The sequence below is a fragment of the Lingula anatina genome, chromosome 5 (genome assembly GCF_051362555.1).
Source record: "Lingula anatina isolate TDL-2025a chromosome 5, LinAna3.0, whole genome shotgun sequence".
NCBI classification, from domain to species: Eukaryota; Metazoa; Brachiopoda; class Lingulata; order Lingulida; family Lingulidae; genus Lingula; species Lingula anatina.
Window position 1 is genome coordinate 22,605,072 of NC_141771.1, and position 16,140 is coordinate 22,621,211.

Consider the following 16,140-nt stretch of genomic DNA (forward strand, 5'->3'; position numbering starts at 1 on the left):
TACAGTGGTAATTTCAATAACTAGGGCCTACTTAGAATGCGGTTACAGGTGGGTAAGGAAACGTAATTTTTTACTCTTGTTTTGTCCAGTACACACGTGTTTTTGCATATGTGTGTGTATTATGGGGGTCGTGTGTATCTATGCATCATGTGTGCGTTTGTGTATAGTATTCTATGTATGCATTTGTATGTTTGCGTTTCTTAAAGGGATAATAACTTTTCATTTTGGCCAAAAAAAATTTTTTTCCCAGAGTAAACAACAATTTTCCCATGCTAACCAATAGTTAATGAATCCATTTTTACATTCAAAGTTAGCCCCTGTTTTTTTTTCTAAAAAGTTTGTTTTTTTTAGTATAGCCATCAGTGGAGGTCACGTGGTCTGAAGACAAGCTCAGATATCAGAATAATAGCTATAACTGTTGTTTTTGTCATAAAACAGAATATATTAAATTTCTATGAATTATTCACACTGTTTTTATTGTGAAATATAGACCTCAAACGAAGAGTTATTATCCCTTTAATGTTTTCAAGTGTTTGTGAAATGTATGTCACTAACATACAAAAACGTTTAAAATATCACGTGATATGCATGATGAATTTAAAAAAATGGCGTACCTGCGTCAGATATCGGAGCGTTAAAGAATTCCACCTTGTGTTCCTTGCTGGCCGAGACTAGCCGATACCTAGCAGCAGGGTCGACCATGAACGCGGTGAAGGTTAAATTGCCGTCATCGCTTGTCACAGCGTTGGAGGCATCTAAATACACTTCATCCTCCACGTCGGTGAAATTGATACCGTATTTCGTCTGAAAGTAAAAGCAACAAGAAATTGCTGCATGACCGTGCTATTTCATATTGGCAATGAACTTGCTTGAAAACATAACAAATTGGTAAATGTTCCCGTGGAAACTGTTTACACACTCAGCCATCTAAGGGTCTGTTCACGGTCTGTTAATCTGGGGGAGGGGAGGGTGACATGTTTACAACCGTGTTTATTGTTACCGCCTCGATCTTTGAATAGAGATATAGCATAACACTGTAGAATGATATTTTAATAATGTAACACTATTTAGACAAGGGCTAGCTTGGAACGGAAATCAAAAAAATCTTCCGTCACCATTAGACCAAATTACAACGAGGTGTTTGTGCAACTAAGGCCATTCAAATCTCAGTTACTATATGTCCGATGAATGACAGCACAACGTTCAATAAATAAATAAATAAATAAATAAATAAATAAATAAATAAATAAATAAATTTAAAAAAAAGCAGTCATCCCATACCATCAGCCAAGCGGTCGCCATTTTCCCCTCCTGTATGACGTCAGCTTCAGTTCGCCCAATCAGCCAGTTATGGGCAAGTATCTCGGTGCGGTTTCCGCCAAAGAAATTCTCGGTTCTTCCGTCCATAATGTAGGTGAGGGCATAGTCATAGCAGGGGGTGTCGCTGTTGGAGCAGGTGTCACGGCGGTCGTTGCGGCCAGCATTCACCATTCCCACGCTGACGAGGACCGAGGCCACAATAAACGCTTTGATGCTGCAAAGAGTGACAAGATGATTTTTTGAAATGACAATATATTGTATTTTGAATAACGCGCCATGCCAGATCTGCCTAACTACCAAAACACTTCGATTTAAAAAAAAATGAGAAAAATTGGTTGAAACCAACCAATTGAACCCTTCAATGTGTTTTCAACTAATAATCTGAATAATTATCGGTAGGTACATTAACCGACTGAATCGGTTAAGTTTTATAATTATTTTAAAATAAATTTAAAATAATCATAAATAAACAAGATCCAAAAGGTTTGTAGAATTACTTAATAATCTTTTGATATTCTTGTTTAATGTCCACAGATCAGTTGTTCAATAAGCGATCCACAATCGACTGGTTGATCAATAACCGAATAAACCGTTGTTTGTAACTGATTTTAAGTCAACCGATTTGTTTTTAAAGCGTATCCCTATTATTGTTTCCGCGAGTAAATCAGATGACAGCGCACAATACAGATATTTCTCAAACCCTTGCCGATATGCTGTCTGTTTTGGCACATATATGCAGGTTAGCAGTCCCTGCACTCTGACGTCCTAAATGTGAATTCTTTGGGGAAAAAACTGTCACCTTTGATACCAGACTATGCTCAATGTCTTATTTGTTATGGCGCCCATCAATAAACATACATCCATATGCTGTACTTAACTTTCGTTGCCGTTTGCTAGTTATACGGTAAAATAGTATTTATATATGAATATTTAGTGCAATTACTAGCCAGTGAATTTTGGCTCTCAGAGCAACACCAGCTACTGAAGCGAATGAGTTTTTCCTTTTTTATTTGATGCCTGGAAGAGAAATGAACACTCCCCTTAAGTCAATTCTCAAACTCCTAGATTACTTGCCCGGTTCAGTGGAAGAATATTTTGACAATATTCACAATTACTTAGAAACAGCGCAAAAATGTCCCTTTTCTCACACTGGATTTGGTGTCAGAGTATTTGTTGTTAAGTGGTCGCGTGGCAAACAAGGAAAAAGTCCCAAATTTCCTTCCAGATTTGGAAGACCTTTCCTCATAACTGACATATTTTTGTTTCGTGACTGCGATTAAATAAAAAGCCACAACTACCGCAACCACAACAACCTTTATCTAATCAAAATCATGTTGAAAGGCAAAAAAATATTTACTCTTAAACTGGACACTTACGTAGATCTGCTAGATATCATGCTGAGATTGTCATGCAGAAACTTCGGAGTGTCTTCATAACATCTTGCAGATCTACGCGTGTCCAGAATGAGAGTTAAAACATTTTTGCCTTTTGAACGTCACAACTGGGTGAATCATAATTCACACTTTGATTTCAGAATCAGGTAAAGCACCCTTGGGCGTTGAGCTTTAAAAAAAAGCTGCTGTCCTCATGATAACTTTCCAGAGAATAACAATTTTATCCAAAAGATAGTGTTATCCATAGGATAGCGCTATCCAGTGTTGATAAAGCTGGACCCAGAAGTAATTCGAAGACTTATGTTTCAGTATCGCGTTGTTGTATCTTAACATTTTATTTACCAATGAATTCGAGATGTGAAGATAATATCTTGGGCACCAAGAGTTCCCGTACCTCCCGTTCCACGCGCACATGTTCGTCCTAGATGTTGACCCACATACCGGTAGGTCAGGCTGACCCTTACCATTTTAACTAAATGGGAGGACGGACTTTCTGTAACACGGACCCTCAGTTTCCTTAAACCAGTATGACAGGAATGGTAAACCTCGGAATGGGAGTCCCGGGGTCCCATGTGATAAGTGCAGGTGATTGTGGATCCCCTATATACAGAAGTTTATCACTTTGTGTGCGAATTCTCCCTCACCGACGATAGAAATTGAAAATGAATGGACGTTTTTTAATATTAAACATTCATAGTAATGTCGCAAATTTTCCTAAAAAAATCTGGTTTTAGATCCTTCAAATCGGAATTCACACTTTAAAACTGATCCATTCAGTGACGCTGACACCTACTTTGTTTACTTGTTTACTTTGTTTACTGGCCGGAATACTGGACAGTCCACATTGTATTAATATTCACATGTTGATAATTATCAGGTACCAGCTGGTGACACAGGAACAAACAAACAAACAGTACAGATAAACACATTTATAAAACTGCTTATTGGTAGGCTAATAACTCTGTATAGTAAATCGTTATCATTACAGAACCCAAAACATAGTAATCTGTATAACAGGGATACGCCAGGACCCACCGCTAACTCTTTTTCTAACTGTTTTTCTGTATATGCATGACAGTTCTGCATGTTTATGACAACAACTTCAGATGATATCAATAAAGGAAGTACTTATATTAATAATTATATTTTGGCGTATTCAAGTATTTTATCTTATTGAAATTGTTGAAATCAGAACTATACATCTTTTCATCAGTTAAACATTTTGACAGTTTAAACTGCTACCTTGGTGGCACAAAATTGGACATTTTTCTTTCACGTTTACAATAAAAAAATTGGAACATATATTTTTGGCTGCAAAAACTTTAGCGATATCTAGCCCCAAAATGTACAATTAGGCAACAGTTCCAACGGGATCCCAAAATGTTGTAGCAATGTCAGTAATAAAAACAAATAAACGGTCGGTGGTAAGAAAACAGGCCATATAAAATTTAATTTATCACTAGGTAATTTATATCGTTGATGCAACTTAACAAATCGGCACCACTTGCTTGAGGTCGGGTTGCCCGCCATGTTGGCCAGTGGCTCTCCTTGTTGTAGCGAGATGTAGCAATGATATTAAAATTATATAGTAAAACATTTCGCTTAAATATCACCCTATTTAGTGAAGAGTGACAGCTTTGCTTGCCACTGTACTCATTTTTTTCTAGTGTATTGCGCTTTTTTCAGGTGTTTTGCAGCATTTTGTGTAATTTAAGCACACCTTCATAGGCTCTTCTTATGATTCTTGGAAGTGACTCTTAGCTTACACAGTTACAGCCACTGAAATTTAAGAAATTGATGCTGTCGTTCGAACGAACTACCCTCTTCGAAGGGAAAGGTCCAATGTAAATAAAAAAAATTGATCTAGGTACACGAAGACCCAGTTTTGCAAAAAAGAATAAAAGGGCACCAGCCCATCTCTTTGAAAAATAGCGGCTGCGGCTGGTGCCTTTTTTCCTGTATTTCACACTTCCTTGTTATTATATTTATGAACACACAGTCACCTACCTTGGAAGAGATTCCATGTCTTGGACTTCGTTTGAAATTGAGAACATTGCCGCGAATGCATCATTTATAGGGAGCGCGTAGGTATTGCCACCCCTGTCACTTACTGTCAATCATCCCCACCTCTAGACCAATCAGCAATCAGTATCTCTCCCCCCCCCCCCCCACACACACACACACACACTGTATCACTAGTAATTTAGTGTAATTACACATTTTCTAATTAGGCAACTAAAGAACTTGTTTCAGGCTCCTTGACGCACTGTGAAGTGAGGCTGTATGTTATCATGTACTAGCTACATGTAATTTGATTGTTATCAGTCATTTCAACTTCCCGAATTGTTAAGATGTGAAGATACTGGGGACGGTATGACGTCTTTTATCTTTATGTTTACCTGCTATAGAATGCAGACACGCTCACTTTCTGGACATTATTTGTATCAGGGGACATCCTGTGAATAGGGAAACATTTCAAACATCTACGTAACTAGGAATATACATTACATAAATATAGAACTTTGAAGAATCGGAAAAGAATGTAAATAAAACACATGATGAACATGCTCTCGGAATTTTGCCTTTAATTTAAAGAAGATTTAATAAGAGTGTTAATAGGAGCGTTGTATCATTTTTATCAAAACTAGAATTGACCAGTAATTATTTCGTGGTCTCGACATCAGCGAACTTAGCCTGCAAATAATAAAAAGGACGATATTCAAAAACAATAAAGAATGTAGAACCTTGAATTTGCCTCTATTACTCTTCCGAGTAAATTTAAAGAGTGAAGCGAATATCATGCTGAATTATGTATATCTTTTACTCAATAACAGCAAGCTGTGAATTTTCTTTGTAATAAACAAATTATTTATTCATCTATTTAAAACAAAGGACTTATAGGGTACCTTGTGTGGAAAGGCTTTTGGTTATTTTTCTGTTTAAAACATTAGAGGCCCAGTCAAAGGGCTGAAACGAGAAGAAATTAAGAATTGAAAACTAACAGATATTTTGTAATTTATCAGTCAACTTATGTTTTTGGGTCTTGAATCTTGATGCATGGTTGATAAGTTAGGTAACGTGATGTTAAATTATTGTTGATCATCACGTCTCCCCGTGGTGGTAAGATCTGATAATACAGGTATGGCAACTTGTCTTTTGTGTTTCTACCTGCCAAAGATAACAGCTGAGCTCCCGGCAGTATCTCTCGGCGTGCCCCTCCCCCTCCATTCCCCCCCCCCTCTCCAACTTGTCAAGCAGTCCTTCAATCACTACAGTGACGCTGCCCACAAGGTATATTTATTTATTTATATTTATTTTAATTTTCTGTATACCTTTTTACCAACAATATGTTGTCGCTCATGGCACTGTATAAGCTGACACGTGTTTTATCAAGTTCCTCTTTTGTACGCTGTATATTTCTTGTCTATTTTGTGGTTGGGAGCTTTATAGAAATACTCAAATCGTGAAATTTGGTTAGTCAACGGAGTGACGCCTTCAGAAATGTGACGATGGGAGAAGATAATTACAGACCAGGACTTCAAATAATATAAAAATGGTTACACAGAGAACAAAGAACGGGTATCTGCAGGCCTGGGTGCGAGATTGCGGCTTGACAGAGACAGAAGGTGCGGAAATTTCAGATGACACAAAGGCAACTACACATTATCAACAATCCGGTTTTGACAATAGACTGGCTGTACTAATGATATCATTATGGTTCGGTTTTTGTTTCCCCTGTTTAGGTACTGCATTCAAGCCCAAATTCTCGCACTGGTAATTTTTCACGTGGAATCTTAAGAAAAATTATTTTGAAAAAAAAAAAAAAAAAAAACGTGATGGGCACAAAGCGCCGTTGTTTCAGGGGTTTTCAGCGAAGAATCCCATCAGCCGCGCTGTGCACTCACAATAATAGTAGGTCTACATTCAATACATCCTCCACAAGTTCATTGTGAACGGCGCTAAGACAAACACGCGTAATGCTGTGTATAGGAACTAAAAATTTACCTTTACCTTTCAGAGACCATGTATATTAACATTAAAAAAATATTTATAGACACGGGACCATGTTCTCTGACAGGTATGTGCAACTCAGCAAAAGAAAGATGGAGAGAGCGGAGTAAGTGAGTGTAGGATTTGGGGTTGGGGGGGGGGACTGCACTCCTCAAAAACACTGTAACACTGTGTAGTAGACATGGGGAAAATTTTGGAGGTACTGAAGGTCCGGTGTAACGAAACTGAGGGTCCGTGTAACAGAAAGTCCGCCCTCCATATAGTTATAATGGTTAGGGTTAGTCTGACCTTAGTGGGTCAAAATCTAGGGTGAGGATCACCTGTACAAATGAAAGGAAAGTGGACTCTCTATCATGGGGGAAATTTTGGCGCGTTACTCCGGTCCCGAGGCCTTGCATTATCAAAAAACTTTGCCGGTCTACTGTGGCCTGTTTATAATAACATAATGTGAATCACCGATGCAAATTAAATGACAGGACGGGATGAAGTCAAACCGATTTCAATTTCATGTTTTGCTCCATCTTTAAGAGCATCGTACCGCTCCAAACTTGCACAAACACTTACAGATATCAACTCATTCTACCCCCTCGCGCACGCTGAGTACAACCCCCTATGATTAAAATTAAATATAAATAAAATAAATAAATAAATAAACTGAGGTGAATCGAGTTTCTATACAGCTTTATTCTAAAAAAACTCCACAGAATGCCATATCATCCATGCCAACCTTCAGAAAATAAGGTTGTTACATAAAGTACTACCCAACCTGGCCTGGACAATATATCATAATATAATACCTTAGGGTTCGTATCCCGACTGCAGATGTAACGTTCAAGTTCCCGGATCATGACGTCACATACACATTATCAAGGCAAGCCCCTCAAAGCGGAGGATCTGCAGCATGTCAGCACCGTGCACGGTTGAAAGGCCACTTTGCATAACAAAACACTATTGAGCAGCAATACAGAGATCAACAAATCAATGTCTAACATTTGAAAGTTAAATTTATATTCTGTTACATAACTTTTTTTTTATTAATCTTATTATATTTGTGCTTGTCTAAACTTTAATATCAACACAGCAGCCTTGTAATATATTGTGAATTTTTCACAAATATTTGAACTACTCAGTACCGTGCTGAATTCGATGGCACTTCCTCACACATAAAAAACGCACATGGAAAACACCAACAATACCTTTTAAAAAACAATAAATTTACCAATGACCAATTATGGTATTAAACAAATAGACCATATTTGGTCAATTCTAACTACGTCACACAAACATAATTCACTACACGAATGTTCGATTGAATTTCTATCTGATCACGTTAAAAAAGATTATTCTACTACAAGATCAATTTATCCTCAAAGAAATATAATTTAAAATATACTTTTTAAATAATAAAATTGTTTGTAACCTAAAATAATTTTTCGTGTAAATATCTAATAATGACACATCGCGTTCTTCTCGTTCTATCTCGCTCCATCATAAAAACTTAAATATATGATAATTAAAAGACACAGACAGACAGATAATATATTTGTACACTGTAACAGCGAGTCCGTAGCTTCCGCTGCTTTAAGAGATAAGAAAGAAATGCATTATTCTGGTAAAAAAAGACCTCTAAATACAAACACCATCATCAAACTAAATTTATCTTACAAATAATGCTCTACATGAACCATCAAGTTGTGATGATATGAAAAATATAATCTACACTTTACTCCACTACTGAACGATAAACACTGTTGAAAAACACAAGGTGCACCGACCAATCTCGAAGACGCCATTTGAAAAACGACACTTTCTTTGAAAACGTCCAAGATGGCGGAGAAATTAAATTTAGCAAAGTATAATAATTATACAGTGTTATTGTTTTGCGTCTGTCACTCTCTCAAATGTTTATAAACAACATAATTTGAGGCATGATTCGCCTATAGGGCTCTGGACAACTTAAATCACAATCATAGAGTTGTCAGAGTTCAGTAACATCACGTTAAATATGAGTGGATCAAGCAAGATATCAATATAAAGCACCCAATGGAAGCCGCATCTTCACAACATCACTGCAACCAAGATCAAACCAGAGTGGCATCCTACAAGTTTTTTTGTAGTTCATTAACATTACACAAACGGGGCATGTTGAAGAAACCTAACTCTGCAATTGGCGTCTCTGATGTAGAAAGTTAGATGAATTTTGTTGATATAAGTGACTTAACTGAACGTCATTAAATCAGGTGTTTTTCTCTCATTTGCGAAAACACTTGAAATATGTGATATTTTTGCACATTAAAGCTCAAAATGACGGTGTATTATCGGGCTTTTAGGACATCACTCTCAACAAGCACAAAACCGGTACACTTTTGAGATAAACAGTCGAGAATCTAAGATTTGAGAAGAATTATCTTATTATGACAGAAATGTGATATTTAAGCGGCAGTTTTTAATTTTGACATCCAGATTTACGCACAGGAACTCTCGTCACACATACTTCTGTCTACTTTTCATACGGCCAGTCGAGTGCCTCCTTTTTGACGGAGAAACCGGCGCCTGATCTGATGTCTCGTAAGATATTCTGGCTGGGGCAATGGGGCGAAACTGATTTTGTTTGTGCGCGGGGTAGCCGTATTCCGGCGACACCCGCCTCACGGGAGTTTTCGGCGGTGAAACGGGACGAAAGTGGTTGTCAGGAGAGACGCTGTGAGGAAGTTGCGAGTCTTCACTCGATAGAGGACGGAAAACTTGCTGAGGAGAGATTTCTCGAAAAGCTCCGCCGGATCCAAAAGAGCGCCTCTTTTGGCTTAGTCTATTTGGGGAGCCATTCGGAGAAGAATCGATGTGATAATATTGAGGACTGGCTGGGGAAGACACAGAATCAATGCTGTCTCTTTGTTTTTTCACATCAAAACCATCCAGATCAGTGCCGCCATTACCGACCACGGGTTCCGTCTCCTGTAGACTGAACTGTCCTTTACGAAAATGGCGGTCAGCCTCGGGCTCGCTGCAGCGAAAGTCTTCCGAGTTAGCTGGAGAGAGGTTGTTGGCCTCTTGTTGGTCTATCTGTTTTATCAAGTCCTCCAAGTTGCGTAGTTTGATAATACGAGACCTGGACGTGGAACCAAACCGCTGCTGTTTTCCTAGAGAGTCTCCACTTTCTCCGCTGCCGCCATCTTGCTCTTCTCTGCAAGGAGACTGGTCGACCTGTTGGCGGTCGGGAAGATTCTCCCTACTTCGACTTTTACTTTTCACTTGTCTCTGAGGCGACCTTTTCGGAGACGACGACAATTTCGAGGAAAGGCCCTCTTCGCTTCCAGATTTCACTGGTGACATCTGATTATCATATAAATTCTCCTCACCGAAACGCGGCTCTCTGTCTTGTGGCGAGTATGGAGAATTTGGATCAGATTTCACTTCTCTGTAAGAGTTTTTGCTCCCTGATTTAGGAATTTGAGACATTAAAGTTTGTGCTAAGTTTTCTTTACTTGACATGGAGGGCGTCTCTTCCTCTAACATATCAATAGATATAGGGTCCCCGTTACTATCTACAAACAGGGTGTGAGGCGGGACAGGTGACCCCCGTAACTTCGTCACATCAAAATTATCCTTGCTGTGCGAATACGTCAATCTTTTACCAGATCCCCGACTGTCATCGCTCATGACGTAAACCTCGTTGTCGCTGGGACTCAGCTCGGGCTTACGGCTCTCCCGGCTGCCACGCCCACTGTCGTCCCTGTGCCCTATGTTCTGTAAACTCTCCGAGCTCCTTGGACCGTTTTTGAGAATCCCCCTCTCCGGGGTCTTTGATAAATTATTGTGGACGATTTTGATGTCTGTTTGGTCGTCTGCGCTGATGTGTGGGGTTTCCGACTCGCTGCCGCTGCCGATACCCAGGGGTGACTTCTTTCGCCTCTTTTTTCTTTCGTCTAATTTGTCTTGCCTGGAAAATAATGGCAAAATTTATTTCAGATATTTATTAATTATCTAATGGTAATTATTTCATATACATTTCTAGAGCAATATCTAAAACAAAGGAAGACTAAGAAAACCTACCACCGACTTAGGATCTGAAGAAAATTTTCTCCTCTTACAAAAAATATTAATAATAATAATAGATAATTAAATAAATAAATAATAAAATTTAAATAACATAAAAACATCAAATAATAAAAAACATATTAATTAAATGAGGATATAAAAAAAAAATTCAAGTAGCACAGATGGTCAAGCAACACGCCAACCTTGCACAGCTACAATCAGGTGATCTCCTGCTGGGCTGGAGGCCATCCAATCACTACGACTTCAATGACATCATTACACTAAACTCTACCTTTGTTCTTATGTACAGAGATAAAGACGGCGACCCACCTATATGAGGGCATATTTCCAAACTTTATAATCCTCACAATACCCTCCTCAGCACTGGACTCGCTGTGTTTGCTGCTCAGTGTCTTCTTTTTTCCAAACCACTTGGTTGTCACAGAAGCTGGGCTCTTCCGTCTGTAAACACGATATAACACTAAATATACAATAACTGAACTGTTTAAGTGTTCTATCCTGGCCTTATCAATGACACGAGGTTTTGTAAAACTCATGTTACAAAAGACACCATAAAATACCCTTTATCAACTAGACAAAAATCATTCTTGAAAAATCATTCAATAAAGAAAAAAAAATAATAAAACCTAACTCTGATTAATTCCCCCCGTCAGTATCCAAGTGAATATTTTGAGTCAAGAACATCTGGACAAATCTACTACCATCTTACCTGTAACACAACATGGCCAGTACCAGTACTACTACCACACACCCTGTCACAGCGACAAGAATGATCACCAGTCTCACTGTGTCACCAGAGTCTGCCACTGGAAAATACACTTTCACCACTGAACTTTTCTTTATGAAGACTTCACTAATTTTTATTAAGATTTTAATTTATATTAAAATTAAAAAAAAAAAGATTTTTCAACTACCAAATTCCAAAATTACTTAAAATATCTTTGAATCTGCTGACAGCCTTACGTCAGTTATTCTAATCACTGACAAGAGTTAACTTTTATCTTAAATTTGACTCATGAGTTATGTCTTCATGAGTTATAACTAATCAAAACCGAAAAGTTTTGCTCAATGTATTGTCCTTAAAAAGTATTTAAAAATATAATTTGTGCAGTGCAAGAAATATTAAGCACCCCTTCCCACTAAAATGAACAAGGAAACATTTCACATCTCAAATGCCAGAAAATCTCAATAGATTCAAACAGTAGAAAAAACATAACAAATATCATCTTGAATAAATAAAGTTCTTTGGGAAGATATAATACTAAATCATAATATTTCAGATTATTTAGAATGATGAAAAAAGTTGAAAAAGAAGTCAGAATCCTCCTCCCTCCCTACCTTGAGGTGCCAGCACAGCACTGCCATTGACAGTGGTAGTAAACAACTCCGCCGTGTTGATCTCATCAGGGGGGAAGTGAACTATGACCTCATCGCCGTCTCTGATTGGTGGGGTGGTGGATGTGTCTGGGTCGCGGAGACGCGAGCTGCAGTTGGTTCCTGACCAGCCAGTGTCGCAGTGACATGTCTGCTTTGTGGTGCAAACCTGAGGGTGGGATGTGGTGGGTGAGATTAGAAATGTGTTAGGTGAGATTGGAGACATTGTGATTTCAGAAATGTGTTAGGTGAGATTAAGGAAGATGCATTAGGTGAGATTAGAAATGTGCTGGATGAGACAGCTTACTCCTCAATGGCATAAATTGCTCTCTAACTTTTCTACAGCAAATGAGTGAACTTTCCTAGAAATGTCACCAATTTTTCCTTTATCACTAAGTAAACCCGCACCATATCAAAACTTACTGTGTTCAGAAAACTAAAATCTATAAATAAAACCGTCCTAAGTTTTAAGTTTGTAATTTAATCATTTTGAAAACACAAGGATCAAGATAAACACACTGTCAGGTAAGCAGTAACCCTTCTCACCCCATGTCCCGAGCAGGTCCTGTTGTCCAATCCCTTTGGGCAGGGTTTCTTCCTGATGATGGTATTTATGTGTACACACACACGGTTTACACACAGTCTGTTGTGGGCACACTTGGTCCCCTCCTCTACCAGTCCCATGTCTGTCACGTCAGCACTCGGGGCACCATTGGCTGTCCTGGACAGATAGAACAGTTATATAGTAAATGAATAAACAAAAAGGAAATAATAAATAAGAAAAAAATGCATAACTAACTGTAAATAAATCTATTATCAAAAATTCAAAAATTATATTGGACCATAAAAAAATGTATAAAAAAAATGTATAAAATTGAACTTTATACTCCAGTTTTACATTATATTTATCTGTAAATCATCTTTAAATATTTGGATTTTACTTTCCCATTTTTCAAAACTTATAGTCATCTCCATGCTCAATTGGCTGAAATAACAGACCTAGCCAACAGAAACCTGTTCTCAACTGGACTATCATAATTTTTTATATATTGACCAAACATCCTTTGACTGCGGAGATCTTCAAATAATTCTGAATGTTTGGTATTTATCAAGAAGACAACATTTATCAAGACAGCTCCTGCAGCCAGCATTTATCAAGACACTGCCTGAAGTTGGCATTTATCAAGACAGCCCCAAAAATTGGCATTTATCAAGACAGTCCCTTACTTGCACTCATACTCCTGCCCACTGGTGCCGTAAATCGTCCTGGAGATTTCTATGAGGTTGGTGTCCCCTTTCAGTGGCCAGTTCTGACCTCCTTGGCAGTGGAGTAGCCCACACTGGACATTCCTGGAAACAGAAACACATTGTCTCTGAAATACTGGATAAAATTCTGGGAAACTGCATCACAAATATCATGGTAATCTATCTGGGAATAATAATGAGCTAAATTCAGTAACAAGAATGGATTGTGAGAAATATAAAATACAATAATCTGAATAAAAAGTTGTTGACAAATTCCAATAATAATTGCAGTACATAATATAAATTTACAATGATAATTGCAGTATATAATATAAAAAAATTTCAGTGAGAGAGAGAGAGAGAAAGAGAGAGAGAGAGAGAGAGATGAGACTGATGAGAGAGAGAGAAGTGTACTTACTGTTGATCACACTCCCAGAATTTCCCAGTGCTGGCGTCTCTGCCGCAGTGTCCGTTCATCCCCCCAGTGGGGTTGTACACCTCGTAACACTTGTAAGCAGACGAGGATGAACCTAAATAATTCAAGTAATATTTCAGATAATGAACTGCAATAAATCATGATTACTTGTGTTACAATGTTACTTGTGTACACAATTTGAATCTGATATTGTTTATTATTATAACCAATGGATATTTTTGCATCTCAGTTCCGCGAAGAAATGCAATCACCGCAGTTATGACATATACACTACACAAGTTACACATTATAACAAGATTGTCAAACATAACATATTATTATAATAAAACAGGCAAGTGCAACAAATAATGGAACAGTTACTTATCATAAGGTAGAATTTCCAACATAAAAATGACAAATCAACCACTGCAGCAGTTTCATATCCTATCTCTATATACTACCACATTTCATCTCAACTACCGGCCTCCTTACCTTCCCCCCACAGGTTCTGGCACTGCTGGTCCTTGGATGGACATCGTCCGTGGAAGCAGTAGCCATTCCCTGCACTACATGGCTGACCATCTTGGACATAGGCATTGGATGGACACTAGAAGATTATAACAATATAACGCATTTAGGAAATGTTTAAATCTGAACAAGTCAAGAACCACTCCTCTTTGTTGATAAACTATTGATTGATAGTTGTTCAAGATGCCATTGTGATGTGACAATTCAATATGAGATGATTCAACTGGTAACCACTATAATCTCGCCTCTCCATGGACACCTTCAGAGAACTAGTGAACATCACACAAAATGAATAATATAAAATAATTTAAAATCTACATTATTAATGCTATCACTACGGTAACCATGGATACCTCTCCATGGATACCATCACAAAACTCAGGAACATCACACTCAAAATAGTATAAAATATCTCTAAATCTTTTAATGCTATCTCTGTGGTAACCACTGTTCTCTCACCTCTCCATGGATACCATCACAGAACTCAGGAACATCACACTCATTGGAAGCTTCTCTGCACTTAAACACTGATGTGCGCACCTAAAACAACCAATAAATCAATTAAATAAATAAAATATACAATATAAGACTTCTGTGCTGCACCTATTATCTGTCACAGAAATTCTAAATTCAATCAAAATGCAAATGTTCAACTTTTCACTGCTGAATGAATATTTTTTGTGGCTTTATTAAATTAACTACCCAAATTAAGCTAACTAAATAGTACTTAAGATTCTTGTGCGGAACTGTTTATTTATATACTTACAGTACAATTATGACAGCAGGGTCCAGATTTACACCTGGCCCAAGGTTTCAGGAGACATGTGGTAGCGTCACAGCAAGGGTCGGTATTAGCACACAGCTGGAAAGATGGGAAGACACTACATTAACAGTACTGCACATCTACTAATAGTGTAGTGGATTGGAAAAATTAAGTGCAAAGGTCGCAAATACACCATTTTTTAAATCTCTCTCTTTCTCTCTCTCTCACACACACACACCTTTTATATTAGACTATTTGTCCTTTTGCCAACAAAAGGCAAAAGTCTTCATTTATGCCCTTGAATATTCATTTATGCCCCTAAAACACATTTAAGCCCTGGTAACCCCGCTCCCTCTGTCATTCACCTCTGGAGGGCCACAGTCGCACTCCTCTCCTCTCTCCACAAAGACATAAATCTTCATTAGGGATTATAAGGCTTAAATGGGTTTTTAGGGGCATATATGTGAATTTAATCTTCATTTATGCCCTGGTCACCCCCCCCCCCTTTTTTGACTCACCTCTGGAGGGCCGCAGTCACACTCTTCTCCTCTCTCCACAAAGCTGTTCCCACAGTACTGAGGAAAAGCAGGCTCCTTGGGGCTCTCAAACAGACACCAGCCAAGGCCCGTCTGCAGTGCAGTGTCCAGGTCCTCCTCGCTGCACTGGGAGAAGTCACTGGGATGGTGGCCATGGGAGTTACTACGAAATAGAATTTAATAGGTACAAATAAAGAATAGTCTGTCAAGTAACATGCTCTCTGGCAGCATTCACTTCAAAAGGATATATTGTGTGGCTGCAAAGCTAATCCAATAAGATGTACTCTCAAATAATGTCTTATTTGTTTAAAATCTTTCCTTCTTTTGTAAAAATTCATGGTTATTTTTATATACTGCATACCTTAACTGCAAATATTAGATATTAATTGTATCATTACCAGGGGCGGATTTAGGGCGTCTTCTCGGTCTTCTGGAAGACGGTCAGTTTTTCAAGTTTACATTGTCAGCCATCTAATGTTTTCTTTTGGAAGACGG

At 38.1% G+C, this 16,140-nt stretch overlaps 2 protein-coding genes across 8 annotated transcripts in view; both read right to left on the minus strand.

Annotated features, from left to right (window-relative positions):
• Positions 1–16,140, minus strand: part of LOC106153787 (uncharacterized) — a 211,452-nt gene that overhangs the window by 17,148 nt on the left and 178,164 nt on the right. The window contains exons 1-3 of one of the 5 annotated variants that reach the window (XM_087013115.1): positions 3,057–3,196; positions 1,282–1,534; positions 615–804 (exon numbers count right to left, since the gene is read on the minus strand). In XM_087013115.1, the coding sequence (XP_086869241.1) occupies positions 615–804; positions 1,282–1,534; positions 3,057–3,181 (568 nt within the window). In that variant the 5' untranslated portion in view covers positions 3,182–3,196. Of the gene's footprint in view, positions 1–614; positions 805–1,281; positions 1,535–3,056; positions 3,265–3,507; positions 3,533–4,721; positions 4,864–16,140 lie in introns of those variants that run through there. The other 4 variants (XM_087013116.1, XM_087013117.1, XM_087013114.1 and 1 more) reach the window with 4 other exon arrangements.
• LOC106161793 (disintegrin and metalloproteinase domain-containing protein unc-71) overlaps positions 7,392–16,140 on the minus strand; it is a 38,736-nt gene continuing 29,987 nt past the window's right edge. For all 3 annotated transcript variants that reach the window (XM_087012955.1, XM_087012954.1, XM_087012952.1), the window contains 11 exons: positions 15,628–15,808; positions 15,113–15,208; positions 14,806–14,886; positions 14,311–14,425; positions 13,822–13,933; positions 13,386–13,508; positions 12,705–12,879; positions 12,123–12,327; positions 11,494–11,590; positions 11,094–11,225; positions 7,392–10,665 (listed from right to left, as the gene is read on the minus strand). In XM_087012955.1, coding sequence (XP_086869081.1) covers positions 9,210–10,665; positions 11,094–11,225; positions 11,494–11,590; positions 12,123–12,327; positions 12,705–12,879; positions 13,386–13,508; positions 13,822–13,933; positions 14,311–14,425; positions 14,806–14,886; positions 15,113–15,208; positions 15,628–15,808 — 2,773 coding nt within the window. In that variant the 3' untranslated portion in view covers positions 7,392–9,209. The remainder of the gene's footprint in view (positions 10,666–11,093; positions 11,226–11,493; positions 11,591–12,122; positions 12,328–12,704; positions 12,880–13,385; positions 13,509–13,821; positions 13,934–14,310; positions 14,426–14,805; positions 14,887–15,112; positions 15,209–15,627; positions 15,809–16,140) is intronic.